This window comes from Primulina tabacum, chromosome 2 (genome assembly GCF_025594145.1).
Source record: "Primulina tabacum isolate GXHZ01 chromosome 2, ASM2559414v2, whole genome shotgun sequence".
Lineage (NCBI taxonomy): Eukaryota > Viridiplantae > Streptophyta > Magnoliopsida > Lamiales > Gesneriaceae > Primulina > Primulina tabacum.
The window spans coordinates 1,325,463-1,352,770 of record NC_134551.1 but is presented as its reverse complement, the minus strand read 5'-3'; the positions used below and the strand labels follow the sequence as shown (position 1 = coordinate 1,352,770).

Sequence of the window (27,308 nt, the reverse complement as noted above, 5' to 3'; positions counted from 1 at the left end):
CTATATATATGAGTAAGTCTCTTGTGAGACAGTCTCACGAATATTTATCTGTGAGACGGATCAACCCTACCGATATTCACAATAAAAGTAATACTTTTATCATAAAAATTAATACTTTTTCATAGATGACCCAAATAAGAGATCAATCTCACAAATACGACCCATGAGACCGTCTCACACAAGTTTTTGCCTATATATATACACATAACTACTAGCGTATTATCACAATGTGGAAAGACAATATTGGGCACAAAATCTCCAACACACAATTCAGTGCAACTATCACACATTGGATTATTAAAAAAAATTATTACGCATTGGGATGATGAAATATGAACAAGTTCCTAGTTCCGCGCATTTTATAACTCATCTGCAACTTTCTATTCAAAACTAAATCCGATTTTCAATTCATGAGCTTGAAGAATTGATATCACCAATGCTCCGGTACCGTCTTCTCTCTCGCGCATTCTGCAGTTGTTCCTTGCTCAACATGGCTACCCTGGGAGAATTCAGAATGCACTAGAGGTTGATAAGAGCACAGTTCACGAGTAGCTTTTAGTCGAAAGAAACATGAGCGACACCCCGTACGGGATTAATATCTTTATTTATATCAATTTAAGAGATGTTGGTAACTTGCCTAACCACATCACCAAGAGAGATATAGCAAGAATTTGGTAGGAAGAAGATTACAGCAGAGTGTAGTGCTTACTCACTGTGGATTATGACTAACCAACCTAGAGTTTGAAGGTGCTCGTGCAACAGATGAAGCAGCAGCAGCGACGCGTATCCTGCGATCAATAAAGAAACAGAATTTTATTATAGCCCTCATGAGAATAAAGCAACAAATAATAAAAATACTAAGGGAAATGCAAAGGAACACTTAAAACACCTTTTATGTACATCAATATACACATCCGTCTCATCAACAATTTCATCCTGAAATGAAGGCAAAACACAATCACCAACACAAAGTAAGAAAGAAGTCGCAATAAAAATTGATTTGTACCAGAGGAGTTTGTTTTGAGAACAAGAAATAGGCTCCCCACGTGCATTTTAATGGAGAAACTGTTTCATAAAATGGTTTATATTTTTAGAAGGTGTTCTTTTTTATGCATATAAAAAGTGGTGTATGGTTGGGTTTTTTCCTTTCAAAAAATATGCGTAAAAACCGAACCAAGAAACCAGAAAAAATAAATTTTCTGTAGATTCTCTCCAAAAAATTAAAGAAGGGTTAACAATGTTAATTACTTGCAGAAGTTCTTCAAATACATCTTCCAAGGTGATTATGCCAATGACTTCTCCCTCCTCAATGTCCTCTTCTAGATGGTTACAACCATCTTCCATAACGCCATTTGATCGGTAAGAAGCAACCTTATCGACTGCATTATTCTTTGAAGCCTTTTCGATGTTTATTACAAAACTTTTTGGTTGTTTATCATTCCTGTCAAGTAACGGAAATATCAATTGTGAATCCCAGTTGGTAAAATTGTCCTCTTCAACCGTCCCATTACCATTACAAGAATGGAGCTCTCTCTCCTTTTTCTGCACCTTCACTACTGCTGCCATGTGGCTGCTACCTTTTTGAAACTGATTAAGGATATCATACAAAGGCATGTCTGCTGGTACCCTATCATATAATGGATGAAATTCATGTGGTTAAATGATTCACTCCAGCGTGGTAAAGAATCATTCAAACAACTTAACATACCGAGGCATTCTCCTAATGGAAACAGCACTTACAGGAGTCTCAGTTTCTGCCCTCACAGTGAGAAGATTTTTCACCTATTTACCAAAAGACGAGATAAAATTTGGAATAACAAATTAGTCGGTATTAGTACAAGATATTCCAGTAACCTTTATGAACTTTCACTGACCAGAAGAAGCCCAATAATGTTTTTTGGGTTTCCTGAAAAGACAGGAACACGACTGTGACCCCTTGCAAGGATTTTTCCAAAAGCTTCCCTGCGTAAAAGGGAGTTTTCAAATATAAGATTATTTTCATACATATTTCTTTTGCAGCCTGCATGAAAGATGCTGATAATCAAATAGCTGACATAATGTATTTTGCAAAAAATCTATAACTTAATTTCATGAAAAACAATTTGTTGGAGAACAAGTAGCTACAGCTATAAAAGCTGCATTGCTTCAATGGAGTCTTGGAGAACAGATTTAGTTCTTGCCCAAAATTGTCCTTCCAGACTAGAGAATTCCCATCAAGGAGAAAAAATTTAAAAGACTGGTTGAAAAGTTTGTGCAACTTGATGCCAGCTAATTGGTTAACCCTTGATTATATTGATTCCTTGCGTAGACGGACGCTTGTTGATGAACCAGTGCATGACCCTGGCACCATAGTTATTTGGGAACGCTAGGGTAACTATGGTGTCTTGGGGCCTGAGACACAAGGCGAAGCGCACACTTTTCGAAGTAAAGCGCATTTATCATAAATTTAAAAATCCACATATATAGTGATTTATATTATAATATTACATAAATTAAATATATTTCAATAAGGGTTGACGGCCGCCTGATTGAAATTGTTAGAAAGCGAGAAATCAAACTTGTTTTTTTGCACTTCGTATTACTAATTTCTGTTCTTGTGTTGTTAACGGTGTAATTAGAATCTGAAGTTAGGGAGGCTGAGGAAGATCAAAAATCTACATGCCGACAAATGCACGCAAGATTTTCCGGTTATTAAATAGTTACGAGCTTTACTAATTGGGCTTCAAAATCGGTTGAGCTTGGCTTTATTACTTGTCACACACCTTATACGTTGATAAGGCGCGCTTTTCTGCGCCTCACACAGGCCTTGCGCCTGGGTAAAGGCACGCACTTCTTGTCTTAAAACACAGATTGAAAGGTTACCCCCAAGCGCCCGCTTTTAACAACTATGTCTGGCACATTGTTATTAAAAATCATGTGCCTGGAATCTTTTAAGTGTGTTTGAAATGTAACGATAGTAAATCTAAACGAAATGAGAGAACATATTTATGCAATTTTCTTAACTAAAATTCTCTACAAGTGTTTGGATTTTAGCATCTCATCCTCTAGGAGCTTCACTCCAATTAAACACGTGCCTTGTCTTATTCTTCGAGACTAGGTTCTATATGCACCTTGTGCTTCTTATAGGTAATAACTATGAGCTCTGAATAAAAAATAAAACTTATGAGCTGGGAAACAAAGGGGACCGACCATCTTTAAATGCCAATGCTCACGATTCATAAATGGTATTTGTGGGAGTAGATATGTATTTTTTTTAATGATAAATAGACCAGATTAGAATCAAACTTACCAATCCAATTTTGAACTGACATCAAGAGAGAAAGTCGATTCAATCGGTGTCATGGCCTCCTCTGCTGTCTACAAATATTAGAAACCACCTCAATATTTCTTCACAGTTATTATGCAAAAGGTATGTGTTTATAGCACCATAAGTATAGAAATTGTCCATCTTCGGTACATGCTCAAATGAGAAAATAAAAAATGGGTAAATAAGCATTTCAGGGAGAGGAAAAAAGAGGGGGGAAAGATATTATGAAATGATCCTTCCCCACCTGAACATACCTTTTCAGTCAAATCTAGAGTTCCACTTATTATAGTTGTTTCATTGTGAGTAAGTTCACCTCCTTTACCTGCCTTCATAATATCAACCAAAATAAACCATGAAATGACAGTGAGCAAAGACACAAGAGGAGTATCTTTACAGCAAATTTGAAAAGAAACTTTTGACCTTTAAACATGTATTTTGGTCAAGAATATTGAATAGTAAGGCTTACAACATATTTAGTTGCCATTACTCTTGGCTTTGTTTGGATAGATGAATTTGGACTGAGTGGATTCCAAATATACATCTAAAATCCATTTTGTATGATAGATAGGGCAAACATTCAAATATTCCACATTTTAGTCTAACATTCTTTATACAAACTTGGAAATTACTTTAAACTTCATGTCGTTTCAAATCAATGCATTTTCAAATACCTTGATTTTAAATGCTAATACATATGTCCAAATGTAGCCTTAATTAGATAAAATACCTCCTGGCCATGGATAGATACAAGTGCTTTCAATTGAGGTCACCTGAACAAAACATCGTGGTGGCCCAAAACGCCATCCTAGAATCTGAACAAAACAAAATATAAACAAACATCAAGTCACAGTGTTGTTGCAAATATACTGAAGATTATAATTGAAGGGGAAAAGAGGTAAACTCCAATCCTGTCAGATGGTTAATTCCAACTAAATCAGTGAATATTCCAGCTATATAAAACAAGTGTGTCTTACTATTAGTTGTGAGCAATCAACAAAAACTAAAGTGTTTTAGTAAACTGTACCTTCCCTATAGGGTAAGCGATTGGAAAGCAAATTATCATCAAGACACGCACGAGCCATACAAAATTTGCACCCACAGCCAGCCCATATCTAGAGCACACTGCTTGAGGAATAATCTATTCAATCAAGGCAAAAGTAAGGATTCTCAGTTCTAGCCCAACAATTATGGTCACATAAAGTATAGAACTAAATGTAACTCACCGAAAGCAAGAACAAATGTCACCGAGAGAATGACCGCAACGGCAGGATGAAATATTTTATCCAAATATATGGGGAGAGCCTGGAGATAAAATTTGTGACAAAGCTAGTAAAACATGGAACTTGTCAAGGACTCCACACTTGAGAATAGATTTTATGACTCAAGGCTGCCAATCGACATCAGAATAATGTAGTATATGATTTTTCACTTCTTCACTTCCACATTGTAGCTTCAAATTTTGGCCACAATTAAATGCAACAACTTCACTTGAATTGATACAATCATCACTATCACTACGTTCCTAAATTGATCAAAGATGAAAAAGGAAATGGGTCCCACCAAAAATTCTACACAAATCCATAGAATTGAAAGTTGGGGGCGGGGAGGAGTTTTCACCTCCATTGCAGCAGCGTTGCATACTAGGAGAGTCACGAGAAGCTGGTGCTGCTTTTGAACAACCGGAAAAATAATGGCGGAAAAACAGTGTTAATTTCAAAATCACACATGCTGACCAAACACAACTCGAAAAATCAAAACAAAAATATATCCACCTACAATAAACATATAATCTACAAGATAGTAATCCAACAATACCAGCTTGTTTCTTTTCTTTCGAGGTGCCAGTTTGCTGAAGAACTTCAAGCTCAACAAGCCCGAGTGACATCAAACCCAACGTCAGCCCAGACATTATCCCGGCGAAAAGAACGAGGAAAGACGAAACACCGGCGTACACAAACCACCACGGATTCCCGAATTCTATATCTTGGGCATCCGCATAAAAAGCCCTCGTAAGAATCCCGACCATCGCCGCAGCATTCACAGATAAAACCATAATCAAAACAGAGTTCACCAAAATGCTGAATATTTCAACTACCCTTTATTTTCTTTGGTCAATAGAGAACTAGGAAAAGCCTAAAACCACTTTCACTACCAGTAATCCTCTTTAAGTATACATACTATGATGTATTTCATCATACCCTCTTTCTTTTTTTCCTTTTAAGAAACACCTTTTCAGCCTTTTTGCACAAGTAATGAGAAGAAGATACGTCTGTCGTTATTCGTTCGGGGCGAATTTATTAAAAGTGTGCAGGGGCAGTGACTTATGTAGGGCAGACAGAGACAGAGACAGGGGGTGGGAAGACTTCCCATTTGGCTGCCACGTTATTGGGTTTCAAAGGCCCACATCCCCGGCGGTGGAGGGGCGGGGCTAGCGGTGGGGTTTTCTGTTGGCAGCGGGGACCAGCCGACGGAACTAGAGGACCCTATAATAGGGTATTTATAGTTAGTTGAAAAGTTGGGATTCATTTATTTTTGTTGAAACCGATTAAATTTAGTGATTAGGATATCATGCATGGAACATGGTAATTTAGTTATTTTTATCCCTAGTCAAGATACGGTTTTGGCTCTATATTTAGTTCAATAATTTCGACTCGATTATCTTTATAGAAATGTAAAAAAATTAGTTTTTACATAGAACAACATTTGTTTACTATTACAAAAAAATATTGGATGTTACAAGTAATAAAATTATCAATTAATATTGTAAATAAGATATATATTTTTCGACGTATTTTTTTCTGACTTGAAAATCTACATTCATTATTTTTCGATGCACACTAGATAAATCATCGGATTAATGTAGTAACTTACAAATCATGTTTGTCAGATAAATCGTATTGAACAAGCCATGTGAAACATACTCGTCTGAAAAGATGTTGGTATCAGAAACTATTTTTATGAATAATGGTTAAACTCTCATTTAATTCTTCAACTCGAACACTTCGAGAACAGTTTCACATAACTTGATTGTAAAACTAGGGCAAAACTTAAACAAGAAGAAGAAAAGAAAACAAAGTGAGTAAATACATATTTTATATCTCCATCTTAGTCTACCATTATGTGATAAATGTATGTATTTTTTTTTAATATGTAAATGGATGTAACTACCACTTGATCAGGTATCTTTGTACACCTCTTGAAATAAAATATACTTTGCTTTATTTTATTTTTTGGTAGTTGTCTACATTGATTTTTTGTTAAAAAAATTTAAAAATAAAACGAGATTAATGATTTAGGGAATGACAGTGACATCAAATAAAAAAGGAAAATGACGATTTGTTATTTTATATAGGAGTAGTTCTCTTGTGAAACGATCTCACGAATCTTTATCTGTGAGACCGGTCAACCCTACCGATATTCACAATAAAAAGTAATACTCTTAGCATAAAAAGTAATATTTTTTCATGGATGACCCAAATAAAAATTTTTCTCACAAAATACGACCTGTGAGCATACAAGTCTTTGCTTTTATACAGTAACCTGAACTTGTGTAACTTTTTATCTTAATTATTAAGATAATAATTAACGAGCCATGCTTTATTCCTATGTGCGGACTCATCATGTTCCAGTAGCAGACAGTGTGTCCGTTGTGTCAGGCGAGTTGGGATTCTACGAGCCATGCTTTATCCCTATGTGTGGCCATCAAGTCTTGCTGGAAAGAAACTTGTTTCCGGACGCTCTTGAAACATGTCTGCCATCTGGAAGTGTTTGATATCTTCTTGTGGATGAAGGATAAGCTTAGCAAGAAAGAGTTTGAAGTGTTTGCTATGCGCACTTGGGCGATGTGGAGTGAAAGATTGCGGTTGATTCACAAGAGTCAGGGGAGATGGGAAATTACTAATACATACTGGAGTGAATCCCTGCTGCATGATTTCCAACTAGCTCTATCGACATTGCCTGCTGATGTACAATGCGCGTCCCCTGCCGTGTGGGTGCCGCCACTAGAATATAAGCTCCGATTGGATGTTGACGCGGCCTATAATGAGGACTCTAACAGCTGTGCTATTGGAGGAGTGGTGAGGAATCACGAGAGAAAACCAGTAGTAGTTTTTGGACGGAAGATTGACATGCCCCAGTCGGTTTTATGCGCCGAGCTTATTGCTATTCACGGGGGTTTAAAATTGGCTCAACTGCATAACTTACAGATTCATCAAGTTGCCTCCAATTCTCTCCTTGTCGTGCAAGCAGTCACAAGGCCGGAAGAGAACCTTAGCTATTCAGGTTCCACTGCTTCAGATATCAAATTACTATTGAATTCTAGAAATAGCATTTCAATTTTTCATGTTCGTCGATCGGCAAATATGATAGCTCATTCGATAGCTGCTTTTGTTATTTCCTCCAACTCTCAGTTTGTATGAGAGAATGGAGCTTTTCCCTTGTGGTTGATTCATCTTGTAACTAAGGATATCTTGGCTATAAAATAATTACAAGTGTTAACCGTAAAAAAAAATTTATTAACCTACGCGAATGTGACATGTATAAGTTTATTGGTTTTTTAATTGATATTCTAGGCCAATAATTGTTTTTTAATTAATGCCAAAATTTTTCCGACCTTCACTTTCTGTATTTTCAAATATCTTTAGTTAGAATTGTGTTTTCTACAAAAAAAAGGTTCTGCAATTCTTAGATTTCTTAGAGCAATTATTTGAATTTTTACAGATAAATTTATGATTTTATTTCAACTTTGAATATCTAGCTCCTCTTTCCAATTGTAATTATCGATAAATTTTCTATACGGTTAGTATTTTAAAATATCATAGAATTATTCACATAGAATCATTCTTTAACAATATTTTTACGTACAAAATGTAGTTGATATATATATTGAGGAAGAAAATCTGCATTGCCAATATAAAAAATTTTGTGAAATATCGTGATCGTTTATTTAATTTATTTATTTTTATCAAGAAGCCCCCCTAAGACTTCAAACTTCTCGGGGTGTACAAATCTTGAAAATGAGACATGATTTTTATATCTAAAATTATTGTATAATTTGAATTAAGAAGCTTGTCAAACGAGTTATTAGACAATATTTCATGTCAACTATGTCCCAAGAGCTTGATATAACACTGTACGATAACCTAATGTTATCAGTTCAAATCTTATTGACGATTTGAAAGAACGAATATGGTGAAAACTATGTGATTATCTTCGAATATAACCAGTAGACGAACAAGAGAAAGATCGTCATATCTCAATATTAGTCGGGTGAAGTCCGAATACATTTCTTATGAAAACAAAATGCATCAACACAAATGATCTGTTATCAAAGAAAAGGCAAAAAAATGGATTGGTAAAAAAAAATTATCTTCTAATAGTAGGACATGAAAAATGCGTCAAATTATTTACTACCAAATTGACATAAAAATGTTTGGTTTGTTCTTACAGAATAATACCAAAAAGAAACCATTCGACTCTTTCTTGTTTCCAAGAAATTTCCTAAAACTAGTTTCCCCATAATTCCCCTGCATAAATGTTTAACTTATTTTACATATAAAAAAAAAAATCAATACCCGAAATGATTTTTATTTATAAAAAAATCAACTTTTTACAAATACAGCTGTAAACTTAATATATATTACAAGTGCACATATGTTTTAATCTTTTATTAAAATTTTTTTTAGTTATCTAAAATATTTTAGATAAAACTGAAAATTTGACGAAGAAATTTTAAAAATATATATAAATAAATTATTTAGGTATATCGACTGATTTACTGGCTCAAGACATAATGGGCCAATTTTTTTTTTTTAAAAAAAAGGAATAATGGGCCGGAGCCTATTTTCTTTTATCGCTCCAATTACTCCTATACATAGGATCAGTTACCAATTGGGCCCATTCTTTTTTTATCCCTATAGGCGAGTAATAAAGTGATCTCATCATCTATGTGCATGGATGCGTTGCTTAAAGTCACATCGTCATGTGATTAACTCAAGAGTTGAACAATATTCCATCCGCTAGATTACACGAAATTCCCAGTTCACAACGCTCTCTTTTCGCAACATAATCGCCGAAGCCATTTTCAAATCCGAAAACTCTAACAAACAATTAATAGAAAGCGACAAGATGTCGACTAGTTAATTGTTCAAATCGATCGAGCTTGCTCCATCTGCATAGAACACATGGGTAGAGCTAGCTAGGATCCCGTCGCTTGAGAAATCCTAAACTTCGATGCATCATTATTTATGTGGATAAGAGTTGGCTATATTTGGTTTTGTCATATTTGTTTCCCTCTTAAATATTTTGGGCGATTTTTCAGCATGTTTGCCATCATTTTTCGGATGAGATATTCTTTTTTAACTAAAGATTATAAGTTCTGTAAAGAATGTGTTTAGATACATATATGTGGTATTGTAGGGTCTGATAATAATCTCCATTATGCTTGAGTATTTATAGGTGAAGAGAACCCTAAATTTAACATGAAATCATCGATGGTCTAAGTTAACCCTCGATTTTCCCCTTATTTTTATCACATGCATGTTACGAGATACAAATTTGGTATAGTAACACATGCATCTTTATCAATTACAAGTCTGTAGAAATACGTTATTTGTTCAGTAAGAACCTCATCAGTTGATCAGTGCTATCATGATATGTATCAGAGGACGATAATGGCGATCTCGATCAGACCGCGCTGAGTTAGCTAGACGCCCCATGCAAGCCTTGCTTTCAGTTCAAAAACGTTCAAGAGATATATAAATCAGGCCATTTGGCTTAGGGTTGGGGCTCTTCTTGAGGAGATCGATTCACTCATCATATATATTCGTAGCCAAGCCACTGTGGTTATCCCCAACGTCAACCATTATATTTATTGCACGAAGTATCGTCGATGTACAAATTTTTTTGAAATGGAGGATAGCTAATACAGAGAACGTTTTGTCCGAAATCGAAAAAGTTTGTGGGAGATAACGCTAGATGCCATTTTTTGAAATTTGATATCAAGTCAACTACTTTTGACTTTTTCCCTTTAATTTTCTCCTATTTATCTAAATTGTAGAATCCCTTTTTGTATCTTTTCAAAAGACAAAAAGGACAAGCTAGGATGAATCACTTTTTGTATGTGTCAAAAACTAAAATATATGTAACTTTTGTGGTCACGAGCTTGAATCTCATCGGCTGCGTGAAATGTCAGTCAGTTAAGTAAATTCTCCTCCCCATGGTATTATATATATATATATATATATATATTATGTTATTCATGAAATATAGTGAGCTGTGACAACAAGGGATGGCATGCGAGCTAGCATGTATGTTGATTGATTGGCCGGGGCTAAATCTTTATTCCAAACTTATCTCTTGTCTTTACAGCCAGAGAACAGAATAATAATATTATTATATAAACAATATAAATTATAATATATAGTGGAAGAATATGCATAAATATTATAATATTACAGAAAATGGAATAATTCCAAATGTGCATTTGTTTCCATTGTGTACAGACTCATAAACAGTAGACATAATTAAATGCGACTTTTTTTTGTCACAATAATGCAGCACGATTTTTGGATTTGGATGATATATAATGGTGATGCATTTCGCGTGTATAAAGCAATATCTACAAGTGATCGGTCCAAAAACTTTGTGTTTGTTGACTTTCAACCATTCGAGATTTTTTTTTCCCAGTTAGTTTGACTTTTTATATTGTTTTTGAAGAAAATTTTTGAATAAAAATGATGGTTCCATCAGCAATAAATACATCAGATCATGTTGGATGGCAGAACGCAAGAAGATCGGAATCGAGTCTACAAAATCATCGTGTAGCCCTTCATCCACACCAGATTTGGCTAGAAGATGTGCCAGTGCCACTGCATTGGCATCATAGGAGCAGCGTCGAAACCGCACCACCCGTGCCGCCGCGAAGCAACCCTTCTGATCGGTATATGGAGTAAACAATTGGCGTTTCTTGGGACATTGGAAGGACATTATAGATTAAATTTAGAAATTTTGATAGTAAAACTTTTTGAGCTTTGCGTTATTTGTTACTTAAATTTAATTATGTTTAATTTTATGCAACTCATATCGTATTTTAGAATTTATTATATGATTATGGGATACAGATGGTGTTATCTCGAATTTCAGGTTGATATGATCAGAAATTGGATTGCATAAATTCAGATGCGATTTTATATGTTATTTACTAAAAAAATCTATCACCTATATATATTTTTTGTAAATAAATTAAAGTATTAGTAACGTCGGCATTTAATAACTAAAAAAATAAAAAAATATGTTTGTTTATTTATTCATATTTCACAATATCAGCCAAAGTATATATCCAAATGTGATTAACAAATGATTAAATGGTAATGACATATGCTAACATGGGGTGTAGGATTCACATCCACGTGTCTCAAATGTTCTTGCCTTTTCAACTTTCTGTTTCTAGAATTTTGAGCCCTAACCTTTTTTTTTAATATTATATATATAATTATAGTTATAAATTGAATTACAAAATTTATTTAACATTATAAAACTATTCATGTACTTTATTTTAAATTTTTCTTTCAGAAATATATTTAGGACAATTTTGTAATTTAAAATGTACTTTGTATCCCAATTTATAACTTTCATTATATATATATATATCATATTCACATAAAACTTCTCCAAGGAAAAAAAGCTTATGTTCTCCGAGATTTTTAAAAATATGAGTGACAATACTGATTGTCTTGTTACAATTTACAATTTCACAAAAGTATATAGTCGTTAATAAAGATGCAATTCAAATATTTTAAAATGTATAATATCTCATATATGTTTTCGCAAACAATTATTGCTACTCATATTTAGTCTTACGTTCAATGACATATGTTTAGGAAGTATTTTGAAGAATTTTTTTAAGTTATTATTCTAAATATTATTTTGAAATCGATAAGAAACTAAAGTAGAGATTGTTTGGAAATACATAATATAATAATTATTATATTATGAATATTGTATCAAATTTTATTTATTTTTTCATAATATGAATTCTTTAAAAAATATATAAGATTAATAAAAATAAAAAATAAGTATTATAAAAATTTTGGTAATGTAAATTATAGGAAAATACAAAATATTATTTAAAAATAAATGTTATATGAAAAATATTTTAAAAATATAATTTCTAATTTTAAACTTAAAATTTGAATAAAAATTATAAAAATTGAAACTGACATTCTCGGATACTGTAAAACATTTTTCATGCATTCAAATCTAAAAAATATTTCCAAAAAATTATGTCAAAAACTACTTTAATGATTTGATAAGCAAGTTTACATGATTATTGAGTTGAAAATGGCAACGTACTTGCGAATCTTTCCAAAATTGGGTGGCACAACTAATCAAAGGTACGTTGCATTATTATATTATTATTATTATATTATTATTACTGTACAGCGAATATCCAATCACCCTAATGCGTCGCCGTCACCATCAATGAACCTCTCCCTCCAATCTCCTTCACGCCGCCGCAAACAAGCGGCTCCATACTATACAGAAATTCACTCACCAAAGCTGCGCCGGGCCCCATCACCAGATTCTCCCACGCCTCGTCTGCGTCTCCGCCTCGTTTCCTGAAAACCTCTGTCGCATCAAGCCGATGCACTTTCCACCCTTTCAGTCTCCTCAGCCGGTTGATCTTGTCCATCTGCCGCCGCGCCAGATTGCTCGTGTTTGTCTTTATCATGTCGATCGCCTCCGCTAGAACCTTGGAACGAGTTACCTCATCGCAGAATGATTCCATTCGGAAGTATTTATCGAGCTCGGAAACCCCGATGGCTCTTCGAATACCTCTCGAGTAATCAGCATTTGGGTTGAAGAAATCTCGCACTTCCTCCACCATTCCTCTCTCCACCATCTTATCCACCCGATCCGATACGAAGGAATGCAAAACCGGCACTGCGACATCCACCCAGAGATAGCAAAACTCGTATTTCGATCGGAAGTTGGAGTCCGCGAAAGCTTCGATGAATGAGTTCGAACCTCCAACGATGATTGGAAGTTGCCCGCGGCTGAGTATTGATTTCAAGGATACAGACGCCATGGCGCAGAAGTTCCCTGCAGAGAAATCGGAATCGGGATGAATGAATCCGAGAAGATGATGCGGAATGCCGCAGCGTTCTTCCTCGGTGATTTTGTTGGTGGTGATGTCCAGACCATGGTATACTTGCATTTTGTCAGGAGTTTATCACCTCCGCAGCGAAATGGGTGGCGAGATCAATGGAGAGACGGGATTTTCCGGTGCCGGTGGCGCCGATGATCACCACAACTTTCTCCTTCTGCGTGCCTTGGCGGAAGAGCTGCCTGTTACCATTCAGCAACGGTCGAATTTGCTTCGGTAAGGAGAATGCTGCGTCCATTCTTGATTACGATCTTGCGATTAATTAAACACAAGGGTCGAACTTTTTTACATTTATTTATGAACTTTGGATGCGGCGAATAGGGTACGTGAAGATTTTGTAGTACAAATTTCCGGGGAAGAAAAGACAAATAATAGAGAAATTTGAATGGAAACTGAAGAGCTAGTGGGATTTGTATTTGCTGCGAGGAAGAGGAGTTGATGGCAACAAGGAAGTAGCATGGAATATTTATGGAGGGGGGAATGCCATCCTACAAATGAAGACACATTACGTAAATTTGCTTGACTTTATATTTAAACGACAGTCAACTCCAACTTGTTCAAAATTGATTATTAATAGAACATTTAACATCTAAATTTAGAATAAGATTTTTGGTTTACAAGAAACGTGAATTTTTTTATATATTGTACTGTTGAATTTGGCTGGTAATTGTTCAACTGTAATAGGGTAGTTTTTTTCTTTTTCTTTTTCCCTTTTTAGTGGGTTTTTATGAAAAGGTAAAAAAATTGTAAATTAATCTGTTTTTCGCTTTTAAGTTGAGTTTTACTTTTTTTACTTGAGTACTGAGATGGTGTATTGTGTTTTACTTATGTGGTGACCAATATTGCATGTCATTATATATCGTTAACATCGTTAACAGCTTCGAACATTGTTGATGTGTTAAGGTCATGCTAAACATTCTAGAAAAAGAAATTAAAGTAAAATAAAAATAAAAAATTCCTAGACCAAACTTTGATGAATTAGATTACCAAAATTCAAAATTATTTAACTTATGGGATTGTAAAGCAAAAGAATATTAGATTTGTAAAAAATTACGAGCAAAGAATAATAGAATACTAAAATTTAATATTAGGAGAGAGTGTCTGCTTAATAAAACAACTGTTTGCAAAACACCATTTTAATGTATGTATATACCTCCATACACCCGCTACAATTATTTTGCTGAAAAACTTCTAATGATCAAAATCGCGAACTCGTCGTGTTAGACTCAACGTGTTCGAGTCACAAACTCTAGCATTCCTAATGAACAAAAAACTAAGCTGAAGGTAATAAAAATAATAAAAGTAATAACCAGCTTATCGAGATGTCTAGAGAATTTTAAAAAAAAAATAGTAAAAGGAAGTACGTGACATATATTATTGTTTGCAGGTCACGATCGAAGCCATCTACTCTGCTCATTTTCCTAAACAACATTATTGATTCGATCCGATGGAGGCACCCGACTCGACTCATTCATTTCATCAGGATCACATCAATCACCTTTACATGGTTGAAGTCATGATTAGTTTGAACCTAATTGTCCCTGTAATTGTCCCTATAATTTGTGATTATTATAATACTATACGTATATATGTAAAACAATAGCAACAAAATATTTGTTTTTAGTTATTCATATTTTAAGTCATTAAAAATCTTGAGAAAAAAAACCCATTTTTTTTGTGAAATGACTAACTAGTGTTGAACTAGGTCAAGTTTGGTTTTATATATATATATATATATATATATATATATATATATATATAAAATAAAAATAAAAAATTAATTTAAGTGTGATTTGACATACACCCTTAGCATTGGGTACATTGGTTGTGCGCGCGCTCGTGGGGCTCGGAACTAAAGCTAAACTCTTAATTGGAGAAGACATTTCAATGCATGTTATTATAATTTATTAAATTAAAAAAAAAACACCTAAGATATAATGTAAAATCATATATTGAATTATTATTATTTTTCTTTTTGAAGCTTCTATTGGGTAAATTTTATTATAAAAGAGATGTTGATACACCTGTGTTTTGGTTGGATATGATAGTTCTACAATGGAAGAGGAATGGAATACATATCAATTTGTTTGTCAGGTTCTGTCTTTTTATTTTCTTTAATTTTTGGGGGTTTGGACATGTCACTAATCAACTTTTGAGCTTGGAAAAGATAATATAAATAATTGTTTTCTGAACTTATTTTGACAAGATAGATGATAGATGGTGGCTTTGTTTTTAGTCGTTAAATATTATAAAATGTCAAATGGAAGATTTTGACTTAAAACCCCATTTCTTATGTTCGATTCCATAATGATATCATAGTTTTTATGTAATGGAATTGAACAACTGATAGAATATCAAAAGTAATTAAGTGCAAATTTAGCCTCCATTTTACCAGAATGTTGATACTATTATCTTTTCAAATGTTTAATATTTATTTTCATTTAAAATGGAAAAAATTAAAAATCAAACTTCAAAAAAATTGATAAATTAAGGAAATTATTTAGCCAAAATTTATATTTCAAACCATTAACCCTGAAAATTGATCCCCACGTAGCTTGCCATGGGTTATTTATTTTAGAATGATTTGCGCAATGACAGAAATTTTAAAAGTAATTACTGCTAATTGAATTTGGAATTTCTCTCTTTTCAACCTTAAAGTTGACTAAGGTTATTCATTGGAAACAAAATATATTCGACAACTACATATGATTAAACAGTATGCTGACACCAATCTATTTTTACCTTTGATATATAGAACGATAATAATGTGTATATTCCTGATCAAATCATACTAATAATTAAAATTTTTGGCTTCTGAGTTACAAATTAAATAAAATTCGCCTTTTCATATTGGCATGAATATCATATCTATTTCTATTAATTAAGGGAAAGATATTAGTAATAATTTTTTTTATGATTTAGTTTAGACTGTAAAAAATAAAAAAATAAATATTATATTATATCTATTGCCACAGACATGATCTTCCTCTACATGGTCCCCGATCATGATATTCCACCAAAAGAGTATGTCTCTTGTGAGACGGTCTCACGAATCTTTATCTGTGATGTTACAAAATCAGGCTCTCTGTATATCCATTTTACTCGGTTATGATCACAAACACAGAGCGAAGAAAACCACAAACAAGAAACCCAATGCACTAAATAAGCAAGAAAAGAAAATAACTCTCAAAAACACGATTTACGTGGTTTGGTCATGAATCGACCTACATCCACTGGAAGAGCTTATCTTCATTGATCAACAATAAGAGTTTGAATTACAAAGAAAACAACAAGCAATCCTACAGAATTCACTCTCAACATGCACTCTCAATGATCAGAACACATGCACTGAATTATCTGATTTTTACTTCTTCTCTTCATAGATGACCTAATGAATCTCTCCAAAATCATCGATGCTTCAAGACTCCCTTGTTTCTATATGTATGGGCATAACTTCTTTTTCAGTTATCCTTACTGTTACAACAGAAATCTTCCTTCATCTGATGCAATCTCGTTCCCTCAGCTCTGAAGTAGTTATCTTTGCCAAGTCACTCATTATATGCTGACTCAGTTGGTTGAGATGGCACACTGAATCCACATGTGAGAAGAGTCAACTCTACCGATATTCTCAATAAAAAGTAATATTATTAACATAACAAGTAATATTTTTTCATGGATGATCAAATAAGATATCTATCTCATAAAATACGATCCGTGAGATCGTCTCACACAAGTTTTTGCCTTCCAAAAATTTAAAATAAAGGTATTTAAAGTTTTGTTACTTTTTAACCTCTTGTTATTTTGTTTTAATAACACCCAAAAAATATCTCGAAATCTTTAAACAAAGAATATTATTGGGGGTTTGTAGAGGTGCAATCTAGTCTTGTACAAAAAGAAAACAAGTACATGTTGAATACCTAGATTGACCTCCTCCAAATGCATTCCTTGTCAAAGTTAAAAATGAAGATGAGTCCAAAAGGCAAATGGAATAAAATGCACTACTTTACAATCATGGAGTGAAAATGCCCATTGCCAAAAAGTAGCTCTCATTTTTATCCTTTTTATCTAATATATACTTCCTTTTCTTTTCGCCAAACAATCTGAAAGGCGAATTTTTAAAAATATTAATTATAATTTGAGTATGTATCATATGAGATGGTCTCATATATATATATCTGTAAGATGAGTCGATTTGATTAATATTTAATTTAGAATGATAATTAATATTTTTACTATAAAAAATAATATTAGATATATTGTGATACGAGCTAATGGATCTATCTCTGTAAGACGGATCTACACGATTCATATCTAAAAAAAAAATAATACTTATTCATTGGTCGAGTAGATATGAGATTTGTCTCACACATTTACTCGTGAGACGGTCTAATAAGATTTTTTTATATCAATAATAATAAATTTTCATGGGTGTAGAAATTTATTTAAGAAATTGACGTGTGAGATATGATGTTATAAGAGTTTTTGTGGTAAAATTTATATCCACTAAATAAGGACTATCACACTTTTCCGTTCCAATTATTGAATTTCATAAATAAATTGCTATTTGAATCAATTCTCTCGTAAATTGGCAATCATTAAATTGCCAAGAACCTCATAAATTAATTAAAAATTATGTCATTAATAATGAGTTCCACTGATGTAATAAGACGAGCAAAGAAGTGACATAAAAGATTACATATTGTTACAACAATCTTTACGCGTGCACTTTCCACACGCTAATACAAAAAAAAATTGACTCCCTTCAACTTTTTTTTTTTTAATACAATTGTTCACTGTCATATCAATTAATCTTATTCCAAGCTTCTGCAATCTTACATCATCCACTATTGCTGATATAATCAAACTAGGAACAGTGTTTTACTTGCCGTATCTTTAACTATATCAAACTAACTACATTATAGATACATAGACCACACACAATAAAATTTATGCGAGGACCATGCATATCAACGACCCGCACCGCATCGGCATCGGCATCGGCATCGGAAGTAAAACTCTAGATGTATGATAGTTCTTGATCCACTGGCAGCATCCATGCATGGTCGTTTCACATAAAATTGAGCTTCGGGTGGTATCATGCACTCCAACTTCCTATAATCAAAGTCAGAGCAAAAACTATGGCTAATCCACACGCACTGAGTATCCAATAATAAAGATGATTCTTGACATTTGAATCCATTTTTCAAAACTCACAGTACATATATCTAAAACTCCAACTTCAAGATACTTAATATCCGGTTATAATGTTTTGAAAAGAAAAAAAATCCGATTATGATGAGAAACAATAAGAAATTCAACTTGACGTCACATCGCTCTATATATCCCCACTGGTAAAAAAACAGGTGGTGGTGTCACGTCAGTTGGCAATGTATGATCCCACTACCATCACATCACCTGTGTGTATGCCAAAATTTACTTGGAGGATAGAAATGCGCCTTTTCTGCACGTACACAGTTGAAACTCTCAGTTAAACCTTTGATATGTTATTATATTAACATGGATAATAATAAAAAAAGTTACCATTATCTTGAAACAATCGCATCAGTTCCTTACAACTAAAAGGCTGCTAGCAGAAATTGTCTCCAATAATTTTGTAGATTCTTTAGTATTTTATACATCTCAATTCAAAATAATTTGGAAACAATAATAATTACTATTTATGGGCTCAGAAAAGACTGGTGGCGGTCAGTACTCTACCTGCCCAGAAGAATGTATGATCATGATTAGAAAAAATGCATGACACAAAGTGTCACGTACTCACACTGCTAGTTACAGCCATTGGAAAAATCAAACAGGGAGAAATGGCTTTTGTAAAAGCATTAGTGTGAATTTCTTTCTTGTGGTGGTCCTGTTGAAGGTAGCACAAGTTGACAACGGGTTCCAGAGAACCATAAACACAGCCCATCTAACTATGCATGCTCGAGACCACAAATGACTGTTGAGAGCTCCATAAGGAAAGCAAGGCCAGCTCCGTTTTCTTGAAAGGAGAAAAACTTCAAACTTTTATGGGCACATTTTCTGAAATTATAAATTGTCCCTTGAATTAATGGCATCATTCTATTAAATTTCAAGATAATTTAGCATTGTTAATTCACTTCAATTCCATCACTAGGGACCATCATTACACAGTCTTTGGTGCTGTACGTGATTCTTGTTTGTCTAGCCAGAATCTAAAATACCAATCCAGCCATCATTACCTCACCTGATCTTGGACGATTCATGTTCTTTGGTCCAGCACAGGTCTTTCAGGTCCCAGTTTTTTGTCACTGCCTTTTTTCTTAGAATAATTTGTTCTTTGTCATTTACACAGACATTAGGGGCTAGTTTTGTTCATTTCCTCTATTTTTCAGGATTTCACCAATAGAAATCGTCAAATAAGCAACCACATGTAAAAGAAAAGCCGCCTTTGCTAATTGAATACATTGGACGACAGAAGTGGTAATCAAGCCTGAATAAGACGCTAGAATTAAAACCAACAATTTTTCAGCACGATAGACTACAAACCTATATATAGGAGAACATGGAAATCTATACCTATACTAATAAGTGGCTCTTGAGTCTTAAAAAAAACTACGCATCCTCAAAAAAGGACATTGGTGTTGTTGAGGTACAAATTTGTGCTCAATCACTTTGTTGAACCTCGTTTATCCTAGCAGGGGTTATGCATTTCTTCCCAACTTCATCAAGCTGTCGACTGTGATAATTTATGCTAGCTGCCTAGCACAACCAATAAATTTGACCCATGTTCAAGAGATTGCTAAGCCAAAATGGAAATCCTATAATTCAGGATTTGTCGACCATAGTATTGGTGATGTCAACTATAGCTACAGTGTAAAGTATGATCGACATGCATTCCACGAGACACACCTCTTCTTGTCCTTTTGATTTATCCTTTGAGTAGCAACTTCTACGAAACTTCTACTACTGTATTTCAATGCGGAGAGTTACTTTTTTTGTCTTTTATTATTACGTTTCTATTGAGCCTCAAATTTCATCTTATACAATGTGCACGTCACATTCTAAGTTAATGGATGGTTGGGCTTTTAAAAGAGGCGGTAGCCTCTATATCCGCAACTTGTAGCAGCAATGCAGAATCAAAATACTTATTCTCGAATGCTAGCTTCATTAACTCAAGTTCTCCACTAAATAGGGTAAATTAAGCTCGCATCTGTGCTAAATACAGAATTTTACTATGTTCCCCATCCAAATAAAAGATATGAATAAATTACAAAAGCTATATGAAACATTAAGGTGGCCAGACTAGAAAGGTAACAAACAGACCATCAAAAGAAATTCAATACATCTGGCTCAATTGTTAGTACAGCTAAAAATTAGTAAAATATAATAGATTATGAACAAATGAAGTAAGAATACAGATTCCATAGAGTAAACGTCAACAAAATTGCGCTCCTCTAAGTTGGTTATATACATGGATATGGAAATATCTTATTCACGAAATAAATAGCAGAAATAGAAAATACAGACAGTTTATGCATTAAAAACTAACATTGCATGTCCGGCATTCCCATTGATTCGTACAATTCACCTGCAAATGCCATAGGCATCAAGACGAGAGCTCTGCTTTGCAAAAGTTCTAGAGCTGCTGAAGGATACAACTCTAGCAACCTCCCCATCATTTCTTCTAGTGACCCACTGAGCATCTGCTCGCAAACAAGAAAATGCCTGTGTCCTCAAAAGATATCAAGATGTAATACATCTCAATCCCAGCGTACATATAACGAAAGCTTTTAGAGTTGATAGTTGATAAAATGATCACCGCACCCTCCGAAACAATCTAGTTTGAATTTGAGAACATTTCAGTACCTCGAGGAATATGAAAGAACTAGAAGATGGTTCACCTCCTAATTTGCTTTGACACAGATCCTGCAAGGTGATAATTGCAAGAGATGAGAGAGTATGACCAAACATAAATAATTTTAGAAGAAAAATTACTGCAAGAAATTGGTCAGGAACAACTGCAAGTCGATTGTTCAGTAAATAAAACAGAAAATTATAGTATGGAATTATGACAGCTACAAGGAAAGTTTTGATTCACGTGATAGGCACTCCATCCACGAATAAAATCACACATAGTTCCTTCAAAAACTTTTGTATGTACTTAAAAAACACAGAACTTTTGATTATTATATTGGGAGGTTAAACTTAAATTGACAATAAAGATAATGAAATTTTGTTAAGTATTTAGTTCATACTTGTCACTGTAAAGTACTCGAGCTTACAGCTTTTTTCAGCGAAATTTTGAGCCAAAACCAAAGTGATGCATGTGCGATTCAATAAATATATAAAATTTTTTATAAAAAATATGAGATGCAACACAAAGTGATAGACTGCTTGTTGGTTAATCATAGAGCTCATTGCCCAGAAGGTCTGCTTCCAATACATATACAAAAATACAGCCTCTGTAGGAAGCACAAAAATGAAATTTTTTCCCCTCAAGTAAACATATACAAAACAGCGAAGTGCTTGGAATATAAGCTAATGCAGAGAAATCAAAACTTGATGAGTTAAGAAAAATCCTCTCATCTGTTTTCCGGAATTGCCAAGTAAAATATTGAGTACAAAGAGCTGAAACCACGAGGATCACATTTTACCTTCACTTGATACCGTAAGTATTTGACTTGGTCAACAACATAATCCACCAAATCTGCTCTGCTTTACCACGCTGCAAAGTGTTAATTGTCCGAAGTACTTCGGTTGGATAAATAACCTGGGAGTTGTATATATGGGCTTGGACAATCCTCCCCCCTTGAGCTAGCTTTTGGGGTTGAGTTAGGTCCAAGTTTTAATCTTAACATGGTATGAGAGCCCGGGTTCCACCGTTATGTGTTGGACTGCCTATAATTAGGCCATCCGTTCTGCCCATAATTGAGTTATTTGTAAACTCCACGCTCCAGATGTTCATTCCTGGGCGTGAGAAGGGTGTGTTAATTGTCCCACATCGGTTGGATAAATAACCTGGGAGTTGTATATATGGGTTTGGACAATCCTCCCCCCTTGAACTAGCTTTTGGGGTTGAGTTACGTCCAAGTTCTAATCTTAACACAAAGCCACAATGCATTTCTTGGTCTAATTTAGAAATTACCAAAATTTCAGATATTAAAAAGGTCGTCAACATTGGATCTTGGACAACATTCAGCAAGTCTTTAATCTTTTTATGCAATAACAGCATTTGATTCTCTCCCTGATTACACAGATTGTAATTCAGCTTCTCGTTTCACCTTCACCAAGAATAACTTAACCGAAAATTCAATAAGTTTTTATCCGCATATATCAGCTTTTATTACCTTTTTAAAGTGAGGAAACATATCCTGCAACGTGTCGAGTCTCTGTGATATCTTCAATCTACGGTTCTAGAATTAAGAAAAGAGCGATTAGAAACTGATGCATGAAGACAGTGATGTGGGCAATCATCTAAATTTTAGACATTATGTGCAATGAGGTGAGCTCATACAGGGCACTGAATTTATTAAGTTCAAGCACTTCAGTCCTTGAGATGTTTGATCTGAGCCTTTGAGTATACTAGAAATGTTAAAATGGTATGGTTTATGCAGGACTAATCCTTACGCGGTCAGCAGCATAGGCTTTCTCTCTTGATCTTTTCCGGCTAGCGTTGGAAGGATACTTCAGAGCAGTAGCACCTGACCCTAAATAAGCTTGAAAGGCACTACCATAGTCTTCATTCGAATCTTGTTTCTGCAAAGGAAACGAGCAAGAGTTGGCCTCCAAAATTTGCAACTTCAAACGTGAATATTAATTTCACAACGTACAAGTTCCTAGTTTATTTTTTAATTATATGCACATTACACGTATGAACTACAATATATATTTCCACCCGAGAATGATTTTCCAGTCCAAGACTAGATATTGGTGCAGACATCTTGGGCGGAAATATGTTCTGAATTTCAGAGTACCCACTCTCGGCAAGAAACTTGACATGGCTTTGAGGTGTTTGCTGACAGCGCATCAATTGAGGTATTGAAACAGGCACCTGAAAGATCCCATCACTCCTCCCCTGTGTCACGACATAGTGCTGGTTCGCGTCGTCCTCGACAATTAAACGGGAATTGTTTGCCATCCAATCAATAGGTACAAACTTCAGAGCACTTTCGTGATTCAGTTCTTCAATGCCACAGGTGTCATAAACTGGCAGAAAAGTAACTTGTCAAGCGCAATGGTAGTAACAAAGTTCATACTCCAAAAAGCCAATAAAGCAAACAACGCTACAATAGCAAACAAATACACGAGGATAAGAAAAACACCAACATGCTAGAGCGCTTGATAACAGCATAGAAGCGGTGCGATGGAGTCCATGAAATGTTGAGCAAACAGTACAGATATTAAAAATTCCTTTAAGCAACAAAAATTATGTCAGCAGCAATTATAATGATAATATCAGCTACCAATGTATTTTACATGACGCTCAAAGCTAGAAGATGAACAAACACCACTCATATTCCATCAGTACATATATCACAAGTTTACATCACCAACCACCCCCCTAAAACACAGTTCTTAGAAATCAATAACTTCTCCTCCAAAGCACGGCATTCATTTGCTGATCTCGAGGAAACATAATGAAAAATTCGAAAGATAAAACGTAAAGCTACCACACCAAAAAAACGACTGCAACAAATATAAGTGTGCATGAAAAAGAAATAGATTCTTACAGCTACTGGCATTGTTCATTGCAGCCAGAGTTGATCGAAGAAGTTGAACCCTAGAAGGAAAAAATAGAGTGAAACTGAATGGGCAGTGCACAGTGTACGCTCTTGTACGTGACCGTGCGTGCATGGCAGGCAGCAGCCGCAATCTGTACCAGCGGTGAGCAGTGTTTGAATTACAAAATTGCCCCACTTTTTTTCTCATTTACAAAAAGTAAAATATTTATTTGTAATATAATAACCATATCTATAATATTTACTAGTGCACCGATGCACGCATTGCGTACTTGTATAATATTTTTTTATAATTCATTTGATTTATATTTAAATGAGTATCAAAATATAATTATAAAAAATAGCGAGGGACTATGCTGTAATTTTGATATATAAATTAAAAAATAAATTGAAAAATATAAAAGAATAAAAAAAATGACTGAGAATTGAACCTATAAGCTAAACATCAAGAAACAATTACTCTATCCGCTGAACTACATATAACTTGCACTAAAATTTTAACATTTTATTAATATATATAATTATTAAAACAGACCATGACACCAAAGTTGGTTATTCCAGGTGTCTCAAACTTAATAAAATAGTATAGATAGTATAGATATTGAGTAGGTCTCGGTCTCACGAATCTTTATCTATGAGATGAGTCAACTCTACCGATATTCACAATAAAAATTATTATTCTTAGCATAAAAAGTAATACTTTTTCTGTCTCACAAAATACGACCCGTAAGACCGTCTCACACAAGTTTTTATCATTTATATTATATATGTTATTATAAAGACATAGCATCTTAAAATAATTAATCTGTATTATCGCTCCAAATTTATAATTATCCTTTTTATTTTTAATTAATTGTATTTAACTCATCTAACAAGTATAAAAACAATATATTTTTAATTATTAATTAAATAAATACTTTATATAATTATCTGAAAATCTAGGAAAAAAATTAAGAAAAAAATAAAAGAAGTCCAGAGTCTATAAAATTTAAAAGGCAAAATAAAAAAGAAAAAAAATATATTATCACGCATGGATTTAATAAGAATATTGTCATTTATGTATCATAAAATGCGATTGCACTATTTTAGGTTACATTCGAATGGAAAACTTTGTTTTGAAATATTATTTAAAAACAAATTGAAATTACTTGAATTTAAAATCTAATATAGTAATTCAAAAAATAATTAATTGATATTTGAAGTTCATTATCTGATTATCATATGCAATCCATATCCATAAAGATCGAATTATATGTTTGATGATTTACGAGGAATATTTTTGGGTACAATGGGGTGTGCAATTTCTTATCTTGTCTAGATAATGCTCAGCACAAAGGAGATTTAAATCCAATATCACATACATGCTGAGACTTCAATTTATGACTAGGCCCAGATATTCTTGGTTAATTTATGACAAGTTAATCATAGAGTAAATGTTCAACAAATTTCTATCTCAATATTTAAATATGTGTTTATAATAAAAAGAGTTTTTTCTACCTCACCTCGTTTGAAACCAATTTCAATAAGATATTCTATCAGTATGTCATATCACAGTTACGCAATATTATATGTTTCCATATTTATAATCCGTTTAAGTATTGATATTAATAATTTCAATTTTATACTCAAAATTTTATCTTTTATATTAAATCTAAAACCATTTGTTACGCAATATCATATATATGTTTCCAGATTTCCAAAGTAATTTCATCCGAAAAATAATTGTGGACTATATAGTGCATAAATTTTTTTATTACTCGAAAACTGTCGAGAAAGTTTTAGTTGGACAGAAACTAAAAACATATTTAATTATATTATTGAAGATTTAAAAACAAGTCTCCCCTACGTGTTGGCAAATGCATGTGCCAGACATGCAATAAGTGCAAATGCATTAAATGAAGGAATAGTCAAATAATTGCAGCGGAAAAAAAAAACGTGGTTGGCTGCAGGAAATTTCACGAGAATTACGTGAGGAGACGGAAGACGCGTTTTATACGCGTCTTTACACGGACAAGGGGCTCTATAAATAGAGCTCCCCCTTCATTTTGAAATCATCCCTTCTTCGAGTTTTCTCTCATCTTATAAGCATTTGAGTGCTTAGTTCTATAATATTTGTGAGGTATTTTGTTCTCCTGTATTAAGAGAATGTGTGTTCTCTTTGGAAACACAATGAGTGAGTTGTACACCACAAAATATTACAGTGGAATTCTTTTCATCTTGCCCGTGGTTTTTACCCTAATAATTTTTAGGGGTTTTCTACGTAAATCTCGGTGTCCAGTTTATTCTTTATTTTCGGGTTTTATTATCTCAAATTCCGCACGTGGGACCAACAAGTGGTATCAGAGCCTTGGTTTAAAATTTCTTAAAATTCTGAGTATGCTCTGTGGTTGCAGCCTAGACTGATCTTCCACATCAGAAAAGATTTTTTGAGATTTTTTATTTAAGGCGGGATTATTTTGTCCGGTCTACTAAAATTGTTGTAGACATAATGGCGGGAAGGTATGAGATAACAAAGTTCAACGGAAGCAATTTTATGTTGTGGAAAATAAAGATACAAGCAGTTTTAAGAAAGGTGAATTGCTTGGCGGCTATTGGAGATAGACCGGTGGAAATTGCGGATGATGGAAAGTGGAACGAGATGAATGATAATGATGTTGCCAATTTACACTTGGCTATAGCTGACGAAGTTTTGTCAAGTATCTCTGAGATAAAAACAACCAAAGTTATCTGGGATACTCTGACAAAGATGTACGAGGTCAAGTCGCTACACAACATGATTTTCCTAAAGAGAAGGCTTTATACTCTTCGGATGGCGGAATCCTCATCGATGACCGACCATATAAACACACTAAATACTTCTATTTGCCCAACTCACTTCATGGGGCATAAAATAGGGGAAAATGAACGTGCGGAGCTTCTACTTCAAAGTCTACCAGATTCATATGATCAACTTATCATCAACATTACGAACAATATTCTTATGGGCTTTCTAAGATTCGACCGATGTCTTAACCGCGGTTCTCGGAGAAGAAAACCGGCGCAAGAATAAGGAAGATAGGTTGGTAACTTCGAAGCAGGCAGAGGCTTTACCGGTGATAAGAGGAAGATTTATGGACCG

The 27,308-nt window shown here is 34.0% G+C and overlaps 3 protein-coding genes, 1 long non-coding RNA gene and 1 pseudogene across 9 annotated transcripts; all 5 read right to left on the bottom strand.

Moving 5' to 3' along the window:
* Window positions 1-206: 206 nt before the first annotated feature.
* LOC142523199 (DUF21 domain-containing protein At4g14240-like) lies at window positions 207-4,128 on the bottom strand (the record flags this gene model as incomplete). The annotated part of the gene is made up of 9 exons (XM_075626868.1): window positions 207-499; window positions 714-788; window positions 890-936; window positions 1,249-1,627; window positions 1,709-1,782; window positions 1,875-1,962; window positions 3,290-3,357; window positions 3,562-3,629; window positions 4,035-4,128. Coding segments are annotated over 9 exons (984 nt in total), but the record flags the coding sequence as incomplete, so codon positions are not given.
* On the bottom strand, window positions 3,718-5,768 carry LOC142523176 (putative DUF21 domain-containing protein At1g03270). 5 transcript variants are annotated; one of them, XR_012814599.1, is made up of 5 exons: window positions 5,124-5,768; window positions 4,925-5,002; window positions 4,531-4,609; window positions 4,332-4,445; window positions 3,718-4,257 (listed from the first exon to the last, which is right to left on the bottom strand). XR_012814599.1 is itself a non-coding variant. In XM_075626841.1 (5 exons), the coding sequence occupies exons 1-5, from the start codon at window positions 5,358-5,360 to the stop codon at window positions 4,237-4,239; spliced, it is 534 nt and encodes a 177-aa protein (XP_075482956.1). In that variant the 5' UTR covers window positions 5,361-5,768; the 3' UTR covers window positions 3,718-4,236. The 5 variants fall into 5 exon arrangements, 3 of the variants coding, with proteins under 3 accessions (XP_075482956.1, XP_075482949.1, XP_075482963.1); XM_075626841.1 differs by having other exon boundaries at window positions 4,332-4,447; window positions 4,528-4,609; XR_012814600.1 differs by having other exon boundaries at window positions 3,718-4,445; window positions 4,925-4,972; window positions 5,123-5,768.
* Window positions 5,769-12,731: 6,963 nt separating this feature from the next.
* On the bottom strand, window positions 12,732-13,999 carry LOC142537228 (adenylate isopentenyltransferase 3, chloroplastic-like; annotated as a pseudogene).
* A 4,501-nt stretch (window positions 14,000-18,500) lies between these two features.
* Window positions 18,501-22,185, bottom strand: LOC142523166 (uncharacterized). 2 transcript variants are annotated; one of them, XR_012814591.1, is made up of 4 exons: window positions 22,106-22,185; window positions 21,276-21,377; window positions 21,001-21,154; window positions 18,501-18,933 (listed from the first exon to the last, which is right to left on the bottom strand). It is a non-coding gene; the product is annotated as an uncharacterized LOC142523166 (long non-coding RNA). The 2 variants fall into 2 exon arrangements; XR_012814592.1 differs by having other exon boundaries at window positions 21,318-21,377.
* A 377-nt stretch (window positions 22,186-22,562) lies between these two features.
* LOC142523160 (uncharacterized) lies at window positions 22,563-24,089 on the bottom strand. The gene is made up of 4 exons (XM_075626814.1): window positions 23,778-24,089; window positions 23,347-23,657; window positions 23,079-23,207; window positions 22,563-22,864 (listed from the first exon to the last, which is right to left on the bottom strand). The coding sequence occupies exons 1-4, from the start codon at window positions 23,800-23,802 to the stop codon at window positions 22,772-22,774; spliced, it is 558 nt and encodes a 185-aa protein (XP_075482929.1). The 5' UTR covers window positions 23,803-24,089; the 3' UTR covers window positions 22,563-22,771.
* Between the last annotated feature and the right edge of the window lie 3,219 nt (window positions 24,090-27,308).